The 17,072-nt window shown below is 39.5% G+C and overlaps 1 protein-coding gene across 1 annotated transcript in view; it reads left to right on the forward strand.

Annotated features, from left to right (window-relative positions):
• The first annotated feature begins 2,350 nt into the window (after positions 1–2,350).
• Positions 2,351–17,072, forward strand: part of LOC126356226 (melanotransferrin) — a 125,274-nt gene continuing 110,552 nt past the window's right edge. Inside the window, exons 1-2 of the mRNA XM_050007044.1 lie at positions 2,351–2,596; positions 10,876–11,021. Of these exons, the coding sequence (XP_049863001.1) occupies positions 2,518–2,596; positions 10,876–11,021 (225 nt within the window). The 5' untranslated portion in view covers positions 2,351–2,517. The remainder of the gene's footprint in view (positions 2,597–10,875; positions 11,022–17,072) is intronic.

The following is a 17,072-nucleotide window of genomic DNA, read 5'->3' on the forward strand; positions in this document are numbered from 1 at the left end:
CTGTATTTTCCAAAGTAATAGTGACTGTCATGAAATATATAATCACAATTATCTCGAAAAATTCAATCTCTTGTCTGTAAAACAACTTGGTTTACACAAAGGCATGAGTACAGAAAAATCAATTACCCGATTCATCGAAAATATTGTAATAGCCCTAGACAGAAATAACAGTACAGTAGCAGTAAACTTGGACTTATCGAAGGAATTCGATAAAGTTGATCATGATGTCTTGCTAGACAAACTAGAAGCTATACGTATACGAGTAGTTGCATTAAAATGGTTTTGAGTCATATCTGCACAATAGAAAACAGGTAGTACAAATGACCTCAGCAGACAATAAAAACCAAACGATTGTGTACAGATCGGACATGTAGTACCTCAGGGCATCGTTCTAGAACCTCTCTTACTTCTTATATATACACTCCTGGAAATGGAAAAAAGAACACATTGACACCGGTGTGTCAGACCCACCATACTTGCTCCGGACACTTCGAGAAGGCTGTACAAGCAATGATCACACGCACGGCACAGCGGACACACCAGGAACCGCGGTGTTGGCCGTCGAATGGCGCTAGCTGCGCAGCATTTGTGCACCGCCGCCGTCAGTGTCAGCCAGTTTGCCGTGGCATACGGAGCTCCGTCACAGTCTTTAACACTGGTAGCATGCTGTGACAGCGTGGATGTGAACCGTATGTGCAGTTGACGGACTTTGAGCTAGAGCGTATATTTACTTCTAATGTATTTCATGTAAAAGATCCTTCTCATACTTTTATATTATTAAAATAATCAAAGTAGTGTTGCCCAAAAATATTGCGATGGTACAATGAACCATTGTGTTATGTAGGAAACTTACATTATTTTTGTTATATTATGTTCTTTGACGAAATCCACACAATGTACATTGTCGCTGGATGAATAAACTACTACTACAACTACATCTACTACTATCATCACAATGTGTCGCAGTACCTGAGCTGCATATGCTGCTTTTAGGACTTACAGATTACTTCAACAAAATGTCCTCGAAAATATAACTCACAATTAAAAACGAAGTTAAGTTTATGTTCTCCCCAAACTATAAGGAATTTTTCATGGAAAAGTGTTCCCATTCTTATTGCGTTAACTTAGTACTGTAATTCTATTATCTCTTAGTATAGAGGACTATGCTAATAGATCAGTCACAATCCCGAGTTTATCGTCGATGTCTGTGCAGACATCATCGACACTGATTTCTTTCATTAACCTGGAGATTAATATGAACTTTAAGTAGCGGAGCTTTATGTACTTCTCTCGAGAGGTTCATATCCAACTACAGGAGTTAACCAGTAGATATATGTAACTTTCCTTTCAGTGGACTGAATTTGCCAATAGTACAAAGACTGTTTTAGCTATAAGCTTTCACAATCCTGGCGGTGGAGAAGTATTTTATAAATGTACTGAACTGGAATTGAGAATCGGAAATAGCTGGCAGATTTTTTGATATAAGCTAATTAGATAAAAAAGTCTAATATTAGAGCCAGATCTATGGGATACCAGTGTTTAAGCACTTTTTATATGTGTTTGAAATATTTTGAAAAATGTGCGAACTGTTTCTAGAGTACATAGTCTCAGTAGGAGTTATATAGAGGCTTTCTTGTTTAAGACGTTTCGCATGAAGGAATTGCCAGGTGTTTCAGAAATTTAGGATTATTAAGATCACTTTAGTATAAAAACTGCCTACATAGTCCGATTGCCATTAGTGTTTTGCCGATAAATAAAAAGCAAATTAAAATTGTTATTGTTAATGGCAATGTGTTAAAAAAGTAAAGCTAATTGTCAGAGCACATTTTTATGGGGAGAACAAAGATAAATGAGGTAACAGTTCGTTTCTTTGATACGACTCGTAAACTTATAAAGGTCGCAGAAATGAGATATTGAAATTGCATATATGCAAGTGAGACAGTCTGTATGAAAGCCTTCAAATGTAATCTGCAGAAAGGCCATGTACGTTGTTTTTCCCAGCTTCTCAGGTGATTTTCATTCCCCTAGAGTGAAAAAAGGTTATAAGTACTGTTAACTTTTACGAATATTTTATATATCATTCCTGTACGTTGGGAAATTTGGCGATATAAGCTTTTATTACTGTCCTTTGTGGAAGTGCACAAACTGCAGCTATATTTTTCCATTTTCGAAATGAAAATTATATTAACTTAAAGTGTACATAATAACCAAAACACGCAAACAGTGCACAGGACAATACAGTATGCTTTCCCTGCCTGCAATTGGAAAAACGCTACGAGATGGAAGGTGCAAATCCGAAGTCAGCCGAGCGCAGACCATCGGATCACCCAATACGCAACAAGGTTTGCTGTCCGTAGACACAAGTGGTTTTGATAGGTATTATGATCTCTGGTCAGCGAATTGTCTGTTGGTAATCATTTCAGGGCGGGTACTGTGTGATGTGACGTACTAGTGGGTGTTACTGTTTGGATGTGTTTAATTTTTTGTGTGCATTTGTTTTATTGAGTGTGTTTAAAAATGTCTTGTAGTTCACGCCTGATTTCTGTGGTTTTCGTCGTTACGGGGAGTATGATATGCTGCAATGCTTACACGCAGGGTGAGCCTCTACATGTTAAGAAACTTGTCGTTTTCTTTAAAACTGTGAACCTTTTGTGTCAAATATTTCTGTAAAAGTTTTCTTTTGGAGTATTGTTATGCCACTTGTTATCTGTTCTTACCAAGAAAGCACTGCACTACATGTATCTGGAGGGGCATCTTGTTGATGTCACATACTGATAAAATGAAGTGTAATCCTCCGTCAGTTAATATAATAATTCATGGCCCACATAGCATGCAAGAACATCAGTGTCATTCTTCTAAATTCCGCCTTTGCGTCATGTCAAATGAACCTTGTTGCATCCTGAGTCAGAATAGAGTCCTGTCATGTACAGTGCATGATTTGGACCGTTTATATTTTGTCCATTTTCAATTATAGTTTCGTAGATAAGGTCTCTCTACTGCTCAGCACTTACTTTGTGTTAACAACAATGACCAGTTTTTCCACATAATGACACCCAACAAGTGGATGGATCCTTCTCCACACTGGATATGTGGGATTGCATCCAAGAGGTGCAGCGAATTATCAGGCTCATTTTGAATTCACTAATAATGTGTTCTCAGTTCCATACAAAGAGGGCACTCATTCATAAGAATACGTGACGCCAATTACCGCAGGGTCCTTTTCAGGTGGGTCCCTGATTGTGTGTAATTGTGGCAATTTAGGCGACCAAGATGCTCTCAGGATACTACATCTAAAGACAATGTTGGCTTTTTAAATTTAGTTTCAGATTGTTTTCATTGATACAACTCATCCATTGGACACAAGGAAGTTCTGTCATATACCCACTGAATAGTTTATGTCCATGCAAGCCCTACAAATAGTGATCATCAGCTGTTATTGGTAGAAGCAGAATGCTACAGTGAAGCAGATCCAGCAGTATGTGTCAGTTGTTAGGTCTGATGATTAGTATAGTGTGGCAGGTGCACACCTAGTGTTCAGTATTGAAAGTTATATCTATATTTCTACTCCCCAAGTAGTCATGCAGTGTATTGCATTGGGTAGGTACATCAGATACCAATAAAAGCTATGTATAAACTTGAAAATTTAACACCATCCCCATTTTGTGTAATGTGTGCAGAATGAAAGGTGCATATTGCTTGTCATAAACGCAGTTATCTTAACTTAACTATTTTGCATAGAGCAACGTCTGGAAGTGTTTGTTGGAACTGAAATTTCATAACTAATCCATTATAACAGTAGCAGTGTGCCAAGCAACTGGAAGAATCTGTAACCTGTAAGGATCTCTACAAACCTAATTACAGGAGAGGAGTTAATAGTCCAAAAGCTTGAGTATTCTAAGAAACTGTCCAAATACATGAACAATAGAGATGCTGACATTGATCATAACATAGACAAGAATTTAACACAATTATTAATAATGTTGCCCTCATATTTGAAAACAATTCCCTCCTCCCAAGTATCTCAGGATGTGTCAAAATGTGGATTACTCATTGAGTGACTGTATCTCGTAAGGTGGAAAGGAAACTTGTAGGATTAACGGAAACATCTGATTCCAACCGTCTGCATTGACCAATGACGTCACCAATATGGCGGAAACGACTATTCACAACAACTCCCATATCACGACTATGACATCATTATGTAAACATGACAACAAACACAAAAACAGATAAAAAACCATCAAACACATATTCCTCCTATAATATTATGAAACTAACAGGGCAAGTGGGGGATACTGGGGGTTTTTGGGTGGGGACAGACTGACAATAAACCAAACGACAAAACCGGTAAATTAAACTGACCACAACATTCGCAAAATTAACTAGAAACATTATCCAATGGAATCTACCACTTCCCTTGACCTATATAGGTCAACAGGGCTTATTGGTACCAATTCATAAACTCCAAAACCTACAACCACTTCCACAATCATCACTACCTCAAAAAACACAAGAAAACACCAAATCTGGAATTGATCATTTCGCTTGACCTCACAGGGTCAACAACAACACACGAAACCAATACCAGCAACACCCCCCCCCCCCCCTCCCCCTGACGCATGATCCACAAATCATTTAACCAGATAAAAACATGAAGAACAAAAGACGAAAACTCGCCATATGAAAGCTTCAGCGCTGCCTACTAGATTGGACACACACACACACACACACACACACACACACACACACACACAACAGAATATATGACAATCAAAAAAACCTACACCTAAAGAAAACAACAACAAAAACAAACAACCACTCCACACCCACCTTCCTCCCCAAACATACCCCCACCCACCTAAAAAAAAAATCTCACTAACCCACAACCCTGAGCCTGTACATCTTACTACAGCTCTTAAGAAGGCACCAAAAATACAATACCCCTCAGAGACGCTCTTTCGCCAACAGTACTCGTCTAAATGAACCTGAAGGTTGGAAGAGTGCCTCTTCCCCCTCCCTATTACAGATTTAACAGCCCCCCCCCCCCCCCCAAAACCCCTCTATAGTGTTTGTACAGGCCCCACTCTCATAATTCTTGAACTCTACATTGTGATTAACAACTAATTGATTGTAACCCTCCCGACCCAACTCTCTATAAGGTGCAAACCCATCATAAACTACAATACTCCCCTGTTTTACATAATCTTGAATCAACCCCACTAACTCCCTCTTTGTATGATTTTCCACAACCCTAAACACACGCTCAGAAGAACCAGACCCCAATACCACAGCCCCTCACACCCATAAATCAACCACAGGCTTATCCCTCCCATACTTTCTTCTACCAGACTGTGACTCATCAATCTCAACCTATACTCCAGACCCACCCAACTTACCCCTGTATTTAATGTATTCTGAACAAACCTCACAACAAAAAGAATACCAATCAAGGACCATTCGCTCGCTCACACCCACCTCATGCGCGCTAAAACTGTGTGAGGACTGATACCAAAAATGGTAACTCATCAACACAGTTTCATGCATGCCCAATGTAGACTTCTCAAACCAGGTACCCCGGCGAATGGAGCGCCAAACGTTGTCACTCCGGCACCTCCACATATAGCCGTCGCTGGTCCGAGATGCCGGAACTTTTGTTAACTTCATATACTCACCACATACAGAGCACTTCACCAGCTTGGCCAGTAATCCAAAAAGCTGCAGAAATTTGATTATCGACATAGCAGTGTCACCCATCATACCCCACAGCCAAAAACTGTTCACTTTACCAGTTACATCCATTCCTAATAAGGACATAAGAAAAGGATTCTCAAAAATTCAAACACGACAAACCACATACAACACTACATTACCATAGGGGAAAAAAAAAACAAAAAATTAAACCATCAACTCACTGCACAATATGCAACTGATCTTCACTTATAACCACAACAACAGCCGACAACGACAGCAACTCAAATGAACCCAATAAGACATACACCACACAACCCACAAATAGCACCAGAGAGCACCACATAACCGCAATGACACGCCACCTACAAACACATCACAGGCGCACACTAAACCAACAACAAAACCCTACCCGCAACCTACAAACACGCCACCACAGAACACCACCGACAGCGCAACAAGACATCTACAAACACGCAATACTTGCAAACTGAACTTCGCGCCATTGTGACGTCACACACCACAATAGACTTACGTCAAGGGTCATAGCCGACGGCTGGTATCGAACACTTCTGGTGACCCAACTTGTAGCTATATCTGTCAGAGACATGCCTGATATTTTGTCTCTAGCTGTTTAAAGTAAATATTACAAATATTAATGAAAGTAATCGAGACATTGAAACAAATGCGTTATTAAAAGAGGGTAGTCACATTGCAACAAAATAGAGACAACAGCGAATACAAAGAAGGGAAAGGTTAGTAGAAGGAGGAACAGATAGTTTTAAGCACAGATATGTACATGCTTTAACCAGCACTTCATATTTGTAGATGATAACATAGGGCTGTCAGGCCAGAATAGTCTACTTGATGCGAGCCTTTACAGCTAGGCTTATCATCTCAGGTTCATCTGTAAAAACCTGTTCTTCTCATTTATGTGAAGACAATGTCCTGCCTCACTCACTCACGGTCCATTATCGCTCATCCCAAATTACTGAAGATGGAAACTTGAAATTTGTAGAGGGTGTTGACAATAAACTGTAGGCATTGTTTAAGAAGGCATTTTTTCGAAATCGGCCCCCCCCAGCGTGTTGCCATAGTTTTCAATGACTCATTCCACATCATAGCAAGATATTGCTTTACCAATATCATCTATGGAACATGCAAATTATCAGTTAGTTGTGTGAACTGCACTACACCAGATATCCAAAATTATAGTTGTTATAATGAAATATCATCAGGGTTAATTGCGAAGTATTCCACAGAGTTTAGTAAATTGAAATTGCTTGTTTAGCCAATCATTTGGCAGGAGAATGTGTCTCCGTTTTCTCCGGTATGCTGAAGTTAAACCGGACTATAAGAAAACTATAAGGAATGCAATTTACCTGCTGGCCAACTTCACTTCTACAGCATTCTCAAAATTTTGAGAGATTCATGTATAAGTACTTACTTGACCATGGCATTGCAGGTAATATATTGCACCAAAAAACTCATTGATGTATTGTTTCAGTTACTTTTATTTTAAAGTCCATTATGCATTATAGTGGCCATGGAAATAACTGAAGATTGTGGTACCACCTGTTGCTTTTGACGTGTGGCATCATCAAGATGTCAGACCATGACATCACATTATACACACACGAATTAGTACAAATAGTACAAAATAAAGTGTAGAAACCACATAAAACTAATGGAACAACCACAGGAATTAGGGGTTTTTGGACAGGTACAAACTTAATAATGAAGACATGTCAAAACAAATACTTACTCATGAATCAAACAAACAAATAATTCAACATTAAACAAAACCTCAATTAAAAAACCTGGAAAAACATGTATCGAAAATTGTGCTTGACCAAGATAACTCAAATTAAGTCCACAATATCACAAACCCAAACAAAGCTGAAAATATCACTTACCATATATATCTCAAATGAAATCCAAGGTACCACAAAACAACAAAACTCGAATACCTCATTTGACCTATGTAGTTAAAACAAAGTCCATGGTGCTACAACACCAAAACTCACTCATGTACCTAATATCAAGAACCTGACCTCACCAATTTAGGAGAAAGGAACTCCACAATATCTACTAATCACATTCCACCATGAACCCTTCTGGATGGATTACCATAAGTTGACCTGCTGACAGTGCCACATAGACTGGTCCCTGGTTCGAGATGCAGCGTCTTTAGTTCATCTCATATATTCTCCATAAATATGACACTTCACATACTGAGCAGGCAATTAGACTGAACAACTGTAGGAATTTAATGGTGATCAACATGTCATCTCCACCTGCAGTATGCAGGACCTAATCGTGGATGTCATTACCATATCCATAACTAACAAAAAATGAAACCTAAAATTAATTCTTCAACCATAAACAAACACCGCATTAATAATTCCAAACTCGAAAATGAATCTGTTGCCCTTAACTGACTTCATCACACTAACACATCAAACATTATTCTTACAACCAACACTGGAGCAGTCCCATGAATCGCTAAACACACACACACACACACACACACACACACTCTCTCTCTCTCTCTCTCTCTCTCTCTCTCTCTCTCTCTCTTTAGAAACATCAAAATCCCACATGAAAGAGGCACCACATACTCCAACATGACATCTGCAATCATGCACAATTTCAAATGTCTCTTGCCACCATAATGTCACACAACACAGTCGCATCACTGTTCAAAGCAGTCGTGTGATACTGCAAACTTTGGTAGACCTACAGTCATGCCATCACCATCAGGTGGATTTAATTCTTTTTACATTGCTTAACACACCTGTGGCATGCAAGTGTATCATGTAACTGGCAGACATTAATGTGACAAGAGGGTTACTTGTTATTGTGCATACATAACTGAATAAATACTTTTCATGTATGCTGCCATATTGCACTATATGTGTTTTTCATTTCACATTTGAAGATCACAATCAAATTGAGATTTACAAATGAGTAGTTACAAATGTATGGTGTTCTACAGTAACAGGAAGCCAATATGTTGCTCAGTTAGTAAACTTTAAAATAAAAGTATTGAAACAGTAAATAACTGATTACCGTGTGTATTATGTCATCAGTCACAGTCATTGACAAACAATTCATTAGGAATGACCCATTAAGTAAAATATTCTTTGAATCACAGTCTGAATTTCTTATGGATTTTTATAAGGAAAATTGTATTTACTTACATTGTGATAATACTCTGAATTCATTAGATAATAAATTATTGACTAATGATTTATTCTGTGATTTGTTGAAGGCGTGTGAGTGTGTAAATTACCGGATACTTTTAAGTATCCAGGAAGAAACTTGTAAGTAATATCATTAAGAATATCATAGTGTCACAGGAAATTTTATGAAATGTTTCAGATCCTGTCTAACATGAAACAAAGGACACCAGTAGGAACAATTCTGCATTAAGCTGTCTGTCTTTTCTGAATGGGAGCTAATTATGCATTTATTATTACTATGGTTCCATCTTGGAGCCTCTGCCTTTTTGTGTGTATATTAATAACTTTTCAACAATAACTTTCCCACATGATGAGTTTGTTTTGTTTTCATATGATATGGATGTTGTGGTAAAGATCAAATCAATTGTAGTTTTAGAAAGAGCTGTTAATGATATTCTTGTGGACAGGTAAAGATTATTTCTATCCAATTTCTCAAGCTTAAAATTTGAAAAAGCTCAGTTATGCAGCTCAGATTACAGTTAGAATACTCGAAGAGATTGAGTCATGCACTCATAAACTGAACTAGAGTGAGGTGGTGGGAACAGAGTATTGGGAAGTAATAAACGAATTTTTTCCCTAGGGAACAGGAGTGAAAATAAAGGTAGGAGTGAAAGTGAGGCAGGGCCTCTCATTTATTCAGAGTTTTAAGTTAAGGAGATCAGAAGTTGTAGATTGTGAAGCAGCCATGAATGTTGCTGTAGTGAGTGGAGAAGGATGATTCACTACTGGGTGATCAACATAACACTTGGTTGTTGCTTAATGGTGGACCTGACACATACAAAGGTTTCAGTATTTTTGGTAGCAAGGAAAGTTTCCTATAGGTAGCTGATAAAGGGGTTAGCATTTGAGGTGCTGTACCAATAGTTGTCAGTATGCTGTTGTAATGTTTAGACACTATGTTACTCATGTATTACCCCATGTTATCCCAGTTCTAGTAGTTGTTCAACACCTCCCACCACAGATTTAGCTTTATTTGAAACTAACAAAAATTATGTCTAATTGTTATCAGCCACCTGACACCCATTTACAGATGAAAGCCTCATTTTGACTTCCCCTTGCGCTACAGTCTTCAGCTATATCTATCCATGTTGTTGCTTGATGAACTGCCCACAGTTTGTGGTTAATTTTCACATTGTCTGTGTGGCAATGCCATAAGTAAATACTGATAATACAAACTTATTGTGAATTGTGATTTTCAGAAACATCGGAAGCTTAGTTTTGAAAACACTATTTAGTATGCTAAAAGCTCTCCAAGCCTTTTTTTACTCTTCTGCTAGATTCTTTTTCTGTCCACCCCGTTATTGCCTTCAACTTCCCTGATACAAAATTTCTATCATCTGATTCTATGCTTTCACTGTTAATTTGTACTATTTCGTGTTTGGTATGTTGATTATAAATCATATTAGTCTTTCTCAGCCCTACTTGTAAATTTGTTGGCCGGCTATGGTGGCCGTGCGGTTCTAGGCGCTTCAGTCTGGAACCGCGCAACCGCTACAGCCGCAGGTTCGAATCCTGCCTTGGGCATGGATGTGTGTGATGTTCTTAGGTTAGTTAGGTTTAAGTAGTTCTAAGTTCTAGGGGACTGATGACCTCAGCTGTTAAGTCTCATAGTGCTCAGAGCCATTTGAACCATTTTGTAAATTTGTTCTGTTTAGTTCTTTCATTACTTGTTGAAAACTGTGTGTGCTAGGGGCAAACAGTACAGTGCCATCATCAAAACAAAAGAGTGTTCAGGTATGTTGCATTAAGATCTATTTCTTCAGTTAACAGTCTGATAAACATCTTATGGAACTACTGTGAATAGCTTTGATGATGTGGGCTGTCTTTGTATTGCTCTTCTTTCAATTCTGAATTACTCATTACACTATTGAAAACTGATATTGTTCTGTAACCTATAAATGTACTGCTCCTTTTAGCTGACACCCTAATAACAATTTTTAAGGGCATCCAGATATTGATATGCTGGAGAAGATGACTTGGTGTACTACAAGTTCAGCTGAACAAAGGAAGTGCAAGCAGTTTGCAGATGCAGTTGACAGGGACAAAGCCCTGTTTGGTCCAGATTTAATGAAACTTGACTGTGTTCAAGTAAGTATTAGTTTTTTAAATCATCTTGCTCTGAAATCACGGAACTCATGTGTAATATAAAATCTTAAACACGTTTTCTTATTCTGCCTGAGAACTTGAAGGATAGCTTTTTAACATGTGCTGCAGTTTAATAAAGTGCATCTTCAGACCACACCTTACATGATTTATGCTGGAGGGTGTGTAGATATTATTTCTCTCTCTTCCTGTGTGGTACATAGATGGTAAAAGTAAAGAGACAGGAGCAAAGAGATTGCACAGGGTAATGTAAATTAGGTTCTAAACCAAATTCTTTTACAGCTAAATTGAAATTTTTAAGATAAATGTAATAAATAATTATTAGGTTTACTTAAATAACAAGAATAACACGCACATGTCTTTGCTTTAACTGTGGGTTATTCTTTATATTTATTTTCTAATCTCCTTCATGCCCATGTTTGGTTGGAGTCCAAACAAACAAGAACCTGAGGTTCACACTTGGCAGATCAAATGCGAGAGAACACACAAGATGGAAAATGTAGTGTGAAAGGACACATTCAACCTGGCTACAAATATCTGCAGTTTTGCATCATTTTGCAATGAATCATTTTCTTGGCTTATGTGTTTACCATGGCTACCAAGGCTGTAGGGGTGAAAGCTTTTAGATAGGATTGATAGTAACCTTTAAAGTGCAATGATAGTTTACTGTATTAGAGTATGGGACATACATCATTCTGTGCAAGACGTCATTTTAAGTCACTGGTTTTTTTTTTTTTTTTTTTTTTTTTTTTTTTTTTTTTTTTTTTTTTTTTTTCCTCCCCCCCACATAATGTGTCGTTGCACCTCCCAGATGTTTTCAGGGTTCGAGTAAGTAGTAGACGCGAGGAGAGGAACTAGGAATATAAAATTTACTGCAATGATGGAAGTAGCAATAAGACAGTTTATTGACTTGCTGTGCTGCATGATGTTTAGCACATCGAGCTTCTTTGGTCTAACAACTGCAGCACCAACTAGTTTGAATTATTATTATTGTTATTATTATTTATCATATGGAAATATACATGTAATTTACACCAATCTTTACATACTACAAAATAAGTATTATGTATAACGAAAGGAATGTACAAGAATTATGGTCACTAATTATATTAGAAACTGATTCCCAGAGAGTCCATCCAATCCAGTACTGTTGGTGAGGCATTGATTATCTCGCTCCAGCCTCCACGATTGGAACATTCCTCTACAGTGTGTTCAACATACTTGTTCTGCTGCTCCACAGTCACACATCGGGGAGTCTGAGAGTCCCAATTTGTATGTGAAGGACTTAGTTCTTCCATGTCCACCTTGGATTCTGTTGAGAGCACACCAGGTACTTCTGGTTGTTAGAAGCCTGGTATGCATATATGGTCTTGGAGGCCGTGGGGAAGTATGGTTGTGTCGTTTTTCCATGTCTCCTTCCACACATCTTCAATCTTGTATGGATCACATTCTCGAGCTGTCCAGAATGCTTTTCTTGATTTGAGACCTGTGCAGGATGGGTTGAGCAGTATTTCCTTTGCGGGAAGCCTTTGGGAAACCTTTACATTATTAATCTTTGCCCGTTCGCAGGTCGCTGCTTCTGGTCTTCTCAAATGTGGTGGGGCGATGCTACTGAGAGCAGACAGCCAAGGTAGTGGTTTGAACTCAGGATGCCTGTTACAATTCTCATGGTGTCTTTCAGCTGAATGTCAACCTTACTGGCGTACACACTCCTGTACCAGACAGGTGTGGAATATTCAGCCACAGGATGTACGAGAGATAAGGCCAATGTACGGAGATTGTTAGCTTGTGCACCCCAGAAGTTCCTGCTAGTTTCTGGATAGTGTTGTTCCTGGTCTTTAACTATTCTGCTAGTGATGTGAGATGAGTCCTGTAAGTAAGTGATCTGCGCAGTGTGATTCCAAGATACTTAGGATGAGGGTTGTTTTAACTGATTTGTTACAGATGATGACATTTAGTGGCTGCTTTGCTAATCGGTCGTTGGGGTGAAAAGCTGTCACTTCAATTTTTGTAGGGTTATGGCACAATCTCCAATTTCTGTAATAGTCACCAAGTACTCTAAGGTCTTGTGTGAGCACATTTTCTCTGACCTCTAGGTGCTTGCTTTGATACGCAGTGGCAGTATCGTCAGCGTAATATAACTTCCTAGATATAATTTCTGGCGTGATACTTATGTACAGGTTGAACAATAGTGGGGCCTGGACAGATCCTTGTGGTAGGCCGTTCTTAAGTTTATATGTCTTGCTCGTATTGTCATGAAGACAGACTCAGAAATATCAGTTTTTCAGCATGTTGGACAGGAGTGTTGTTAGTCTAAAGCATGGAACAGTTCGCTTTAGCTTTAACATTAGTCCATCCATCCACACACTGTCATAAGCAGCAGTTAGATCTACAAATGCTACCAAAGTTTTCAGCTCTTGCACAAGCAGTCCGTAAAGAATCTCTGTAGCCATATCCTTCCACTTTTGCCAAAGTGGGTGATAAATTCTGGGAACACTCCATCTAGACCTGCTGCTTTCCTTAGCTTTAGGCATCTTATGGCTTTCTCAACTTCGCTGTCAGTAAAAGGAGAGCTGAAGGGTGACCTTCCGTTGAGGGTGGCATCTATAGTTTTGAGCTCTTCCCGCAATGTTTTGTGCTGCTGTTGTCCAGGGGGACATTGTCTACTCATGTGTTGTGCATTCCGCGCTGGGGTGATCTCTGGTTTCTGGCTGATTTTTGGTGTTGCTGCCCCTAGTTGTCTGAGCAGGGACCATGCTTTGCGGTTTGAGTGGGTGAAGTCCCATTCTTTGGTAGTTGTCAACCATCTTTCTTTCCTTTGGTTGTTAAGAGACTGGAGTACCTTGTTGCCTGCCTCTGGGTCACTACGGGCTTTGTATTTCTTGCAGAGCTCATCCATCTCCTTTTTTTCCAGCAGGGCACATATTCCTTCCTGAAACCATGTGATATATTGCATTTTGCTGCTCCTGTAATGACACCAATAAAGTGCGTGTAGTTTTCAAATGTCGCTGGGGTCCAGCGGAGATGTCCATCAACTTCCTTCACATAAGATGTCCATTTGTCTTTGTTGAAGTTCCACCTTGGTTTGCAGTGGCTAGCACACTGGACTCGCATTTGGGAGGACGACGGTTCAATCCTGCGCCCGGTCATCCTGATTTAGGTTTTCCGTGACTTCCTTAAATCGCTCCAGGCAAATGCCGGGATGGTTCCTTTGAAAGGACATGGCTGACTTCCTTCCCCGTCCTACCCTAATCCAATGAGACCAATGTTTTCACTGTCTGGTCTCCTCCCCCAAACAACTCAACCCAACCCAACCCAACCCACCTCGGTTTTGGGACAGATCTGGTTAGAGGAGTCTGAATTCCGTTGGCTATGAGCACTGATCTATGTTGGCTGTGAGGGAAACCTGGTAAAACCTTCTTTGTATGGGGTACTGTGGTGTGTTGTTGAATAGTTGTTAAAATACAGAGATCTGGGTTTGCATCAGTCTGCCATCGGGCAGAGTGAAAGGTTTTCAAGTCGTTTGCATTGTATGAGAGCTGGTGGTGGTGGTGGTCGTGATTTTCAATCCAAGCTGTAAGAGCTTCTATGTTCAGATAATTTGTTCTGTAACCCCACATTTCATGGTGCTGTTAAAGTCCCCTATATAAATTCCCGGATGAGGTACGTCTGGTAATGGGGGATTTTGCCACGTTTCAGTAGGTGGTTTGTATAATGCTGTGATTGTAATTCCTGCTAGCTTACTTATTATGATTTCAGTGTTCTCTTCCTCGTAGCTTGCAGTCAACGTGTATTCTTGTATGTTTTGACAAATGTACACGATTGCTTCATAAGAATCAGTTGGTGTAATGCTTACTATTTTGTATTCAGTTATTAACGTTCAGGTGTTTATTTGGGTTTCCTCGGCAACATAAGTTTCCTGCAGGGAGATGATATCAACTTAGTTTTCTATCGCAATTTTGCTCAAATAGTCACATTTATTTCTTGATATTCCTTCTATATGCAGCTGTAAGGCTCATACACAAGGTCCTATAGCTTTAGTTGATGTTTGGCTTTTAAAAGTGCCATTGTGAGGTCATTGCATGTCGTTTTGACCGTGAGAGATATGAAATCTAGCTCAGCCTCCATTTGTGTAGACTTTTAGCCATCCTGCTCTTGCAGTCTGTTGCCCGGTGGGCACCATCTTGGAGGTTGTCTACACGCTGTGCCTCACTATTTTTAATGTAAGATCTATTCTCTGGAAGGAATATTACTTGTAGATTTCTCACCTAATAAGACCCTCTTCGTACTTGTAGGTTCATGCAGATTTAAAACCAATTGAGTACATACTATCTGAGTACCCAGTGTTGCTCTGGTATGTACTTACTTCAGTTCTCTTAGTGCCTCTCCTCCTTCCCCCTTGCCCTGTCCATCTGCTCTGCCCCTTTTCTGTCCATTTCATTGCCCCCTTCTTTCTGTCCACCTCTTCGAATCCTCAGTCTCTGTCCATTTCCTTCTGCCCCTCTCTGTCCATCTCCTCCTCCCACCCCTCTCTGCCCATCTCCATCTCTTTCCTTTCTGTGTCCATCTCCTCTTCTCCCCTCTCAGTATGCATCTCGTCTTCTTCCCTTTCACTGTTCCTGTCCATCTTCCCTCATATTTCCTGAACTATGTGTCACACAATGATATAATTTTGTAGGTATGTACAGCTCAGCAGCATATGTGACTAGTATTTGGTAATGGGTTGTGAGTGGAGTTAGTAGCAAGGAAGAAATAAATTTAAAGATAATGGTGTCATCCCTTTTCATGTTTCGCCTCTTGAAGAACAAAATGCAGTGTGCAATAAGCATTGGTTATTTTCATATTTTGAGGGGGTTGTCAGTGAGGAAAAGTTTTATAAAGGTTTGAAATTGCGTGCAAAGTTTGTTGCAAGTCACTAAGTACTATATAGTGTGTGTAATAGCTATATGTTATGCACAGTGTACATTATGCAACAAATAGTGTGGGTGTATGCATTAAACACACTAAAGAGTGTTATAGATGGCAAGTCCGTTGCACTTGCCTTTCTTTCACTCTATTTATAGAGTTCGTGTGGACACATGCAATTAGGGCATTTCTATGAAGTTGGGATGACACTGTGCTGTTGTGATTAGATGTGATTATTAAAGAGGGTGGACAGTGGTTGTGTACTGAGTTCATTGATAGCTAATTAAGTGGAGTAATTTTGAGGTTACAGGACTGAGTTTACATTTTGATGGAGAACAAGGAAGGGATGTGGATGCTGGTGTAACGACTAGGTCTGGGAGTCTCAGTCACTGCTTTTATGCAGAATAATGCACACTGGAATACATGGTCTGAGCAACAGTGTGTCCATTAGCCAAGGCCAGAGAAGTACTCTCAGCGGATCACAGTACATTGTTGTAGAGGCTTATGGCAGAGTTTCTACAACTTCTTTATCTGAGTCACGATGCACTGGCACCCTGATAATTCTTCTCTATCAAGGGAATGCATTCTTCAGATTCTACAGGTATCCCTCCACCTTATGTTTTCCTGTGAACCTTCTTTCCAGACCTGTATCTGTTAAGATTGTGAAACAGAATCAGAATGGTGGCTGAAATGGGTAACCATGGCAGGATTCCCAACACAATGTTGTTGGCATAGTGGATACATTCTTTTAGTCACATAGGCACCCACACAAAGCTGTTTTCCATATGATTGGAGAAACTGCACCTCGATTGGGTCGCTGACGATGACATCAGAGGACATACCACTGGACACCTGTTCTATACTACAGAAATCAATAGGATTGGTGGAACAGCATGCACTTATCTTCTGGAGGGATGTTGCATTGAGAAGTGAGAATTATATGGTGGCATATAGAAGCACTGGTGCATTGTGATTAGTTATTTTTGCTTTTTGAGAGTACTCCACATGGAATGTATTTCGAAACGGTGGTCGAAAGACTGAGAAGTTGGGTGTATATATTTGGGCTATGGCCACGAGTAAATTGATTCAGGATTTGGCATGTTGTGTTGATACAGTCAGTTGTTGGCCCTG

Source organism: Schistocerca gregaria, chromosome 3, assembly GCF_023897955.1.
Source record: "Schistocerca gregaria isolate iqSchGreg1 chromosome 3, iqSchGreg1.2, whole genome shotgun sequence".
Taxonomy (NCBI): Eukaryota; Metazoa; Arthropoda; class Insecta; order Orthoptera; family Acrididae; genus Schistocerca; species Schistocerca gregaria.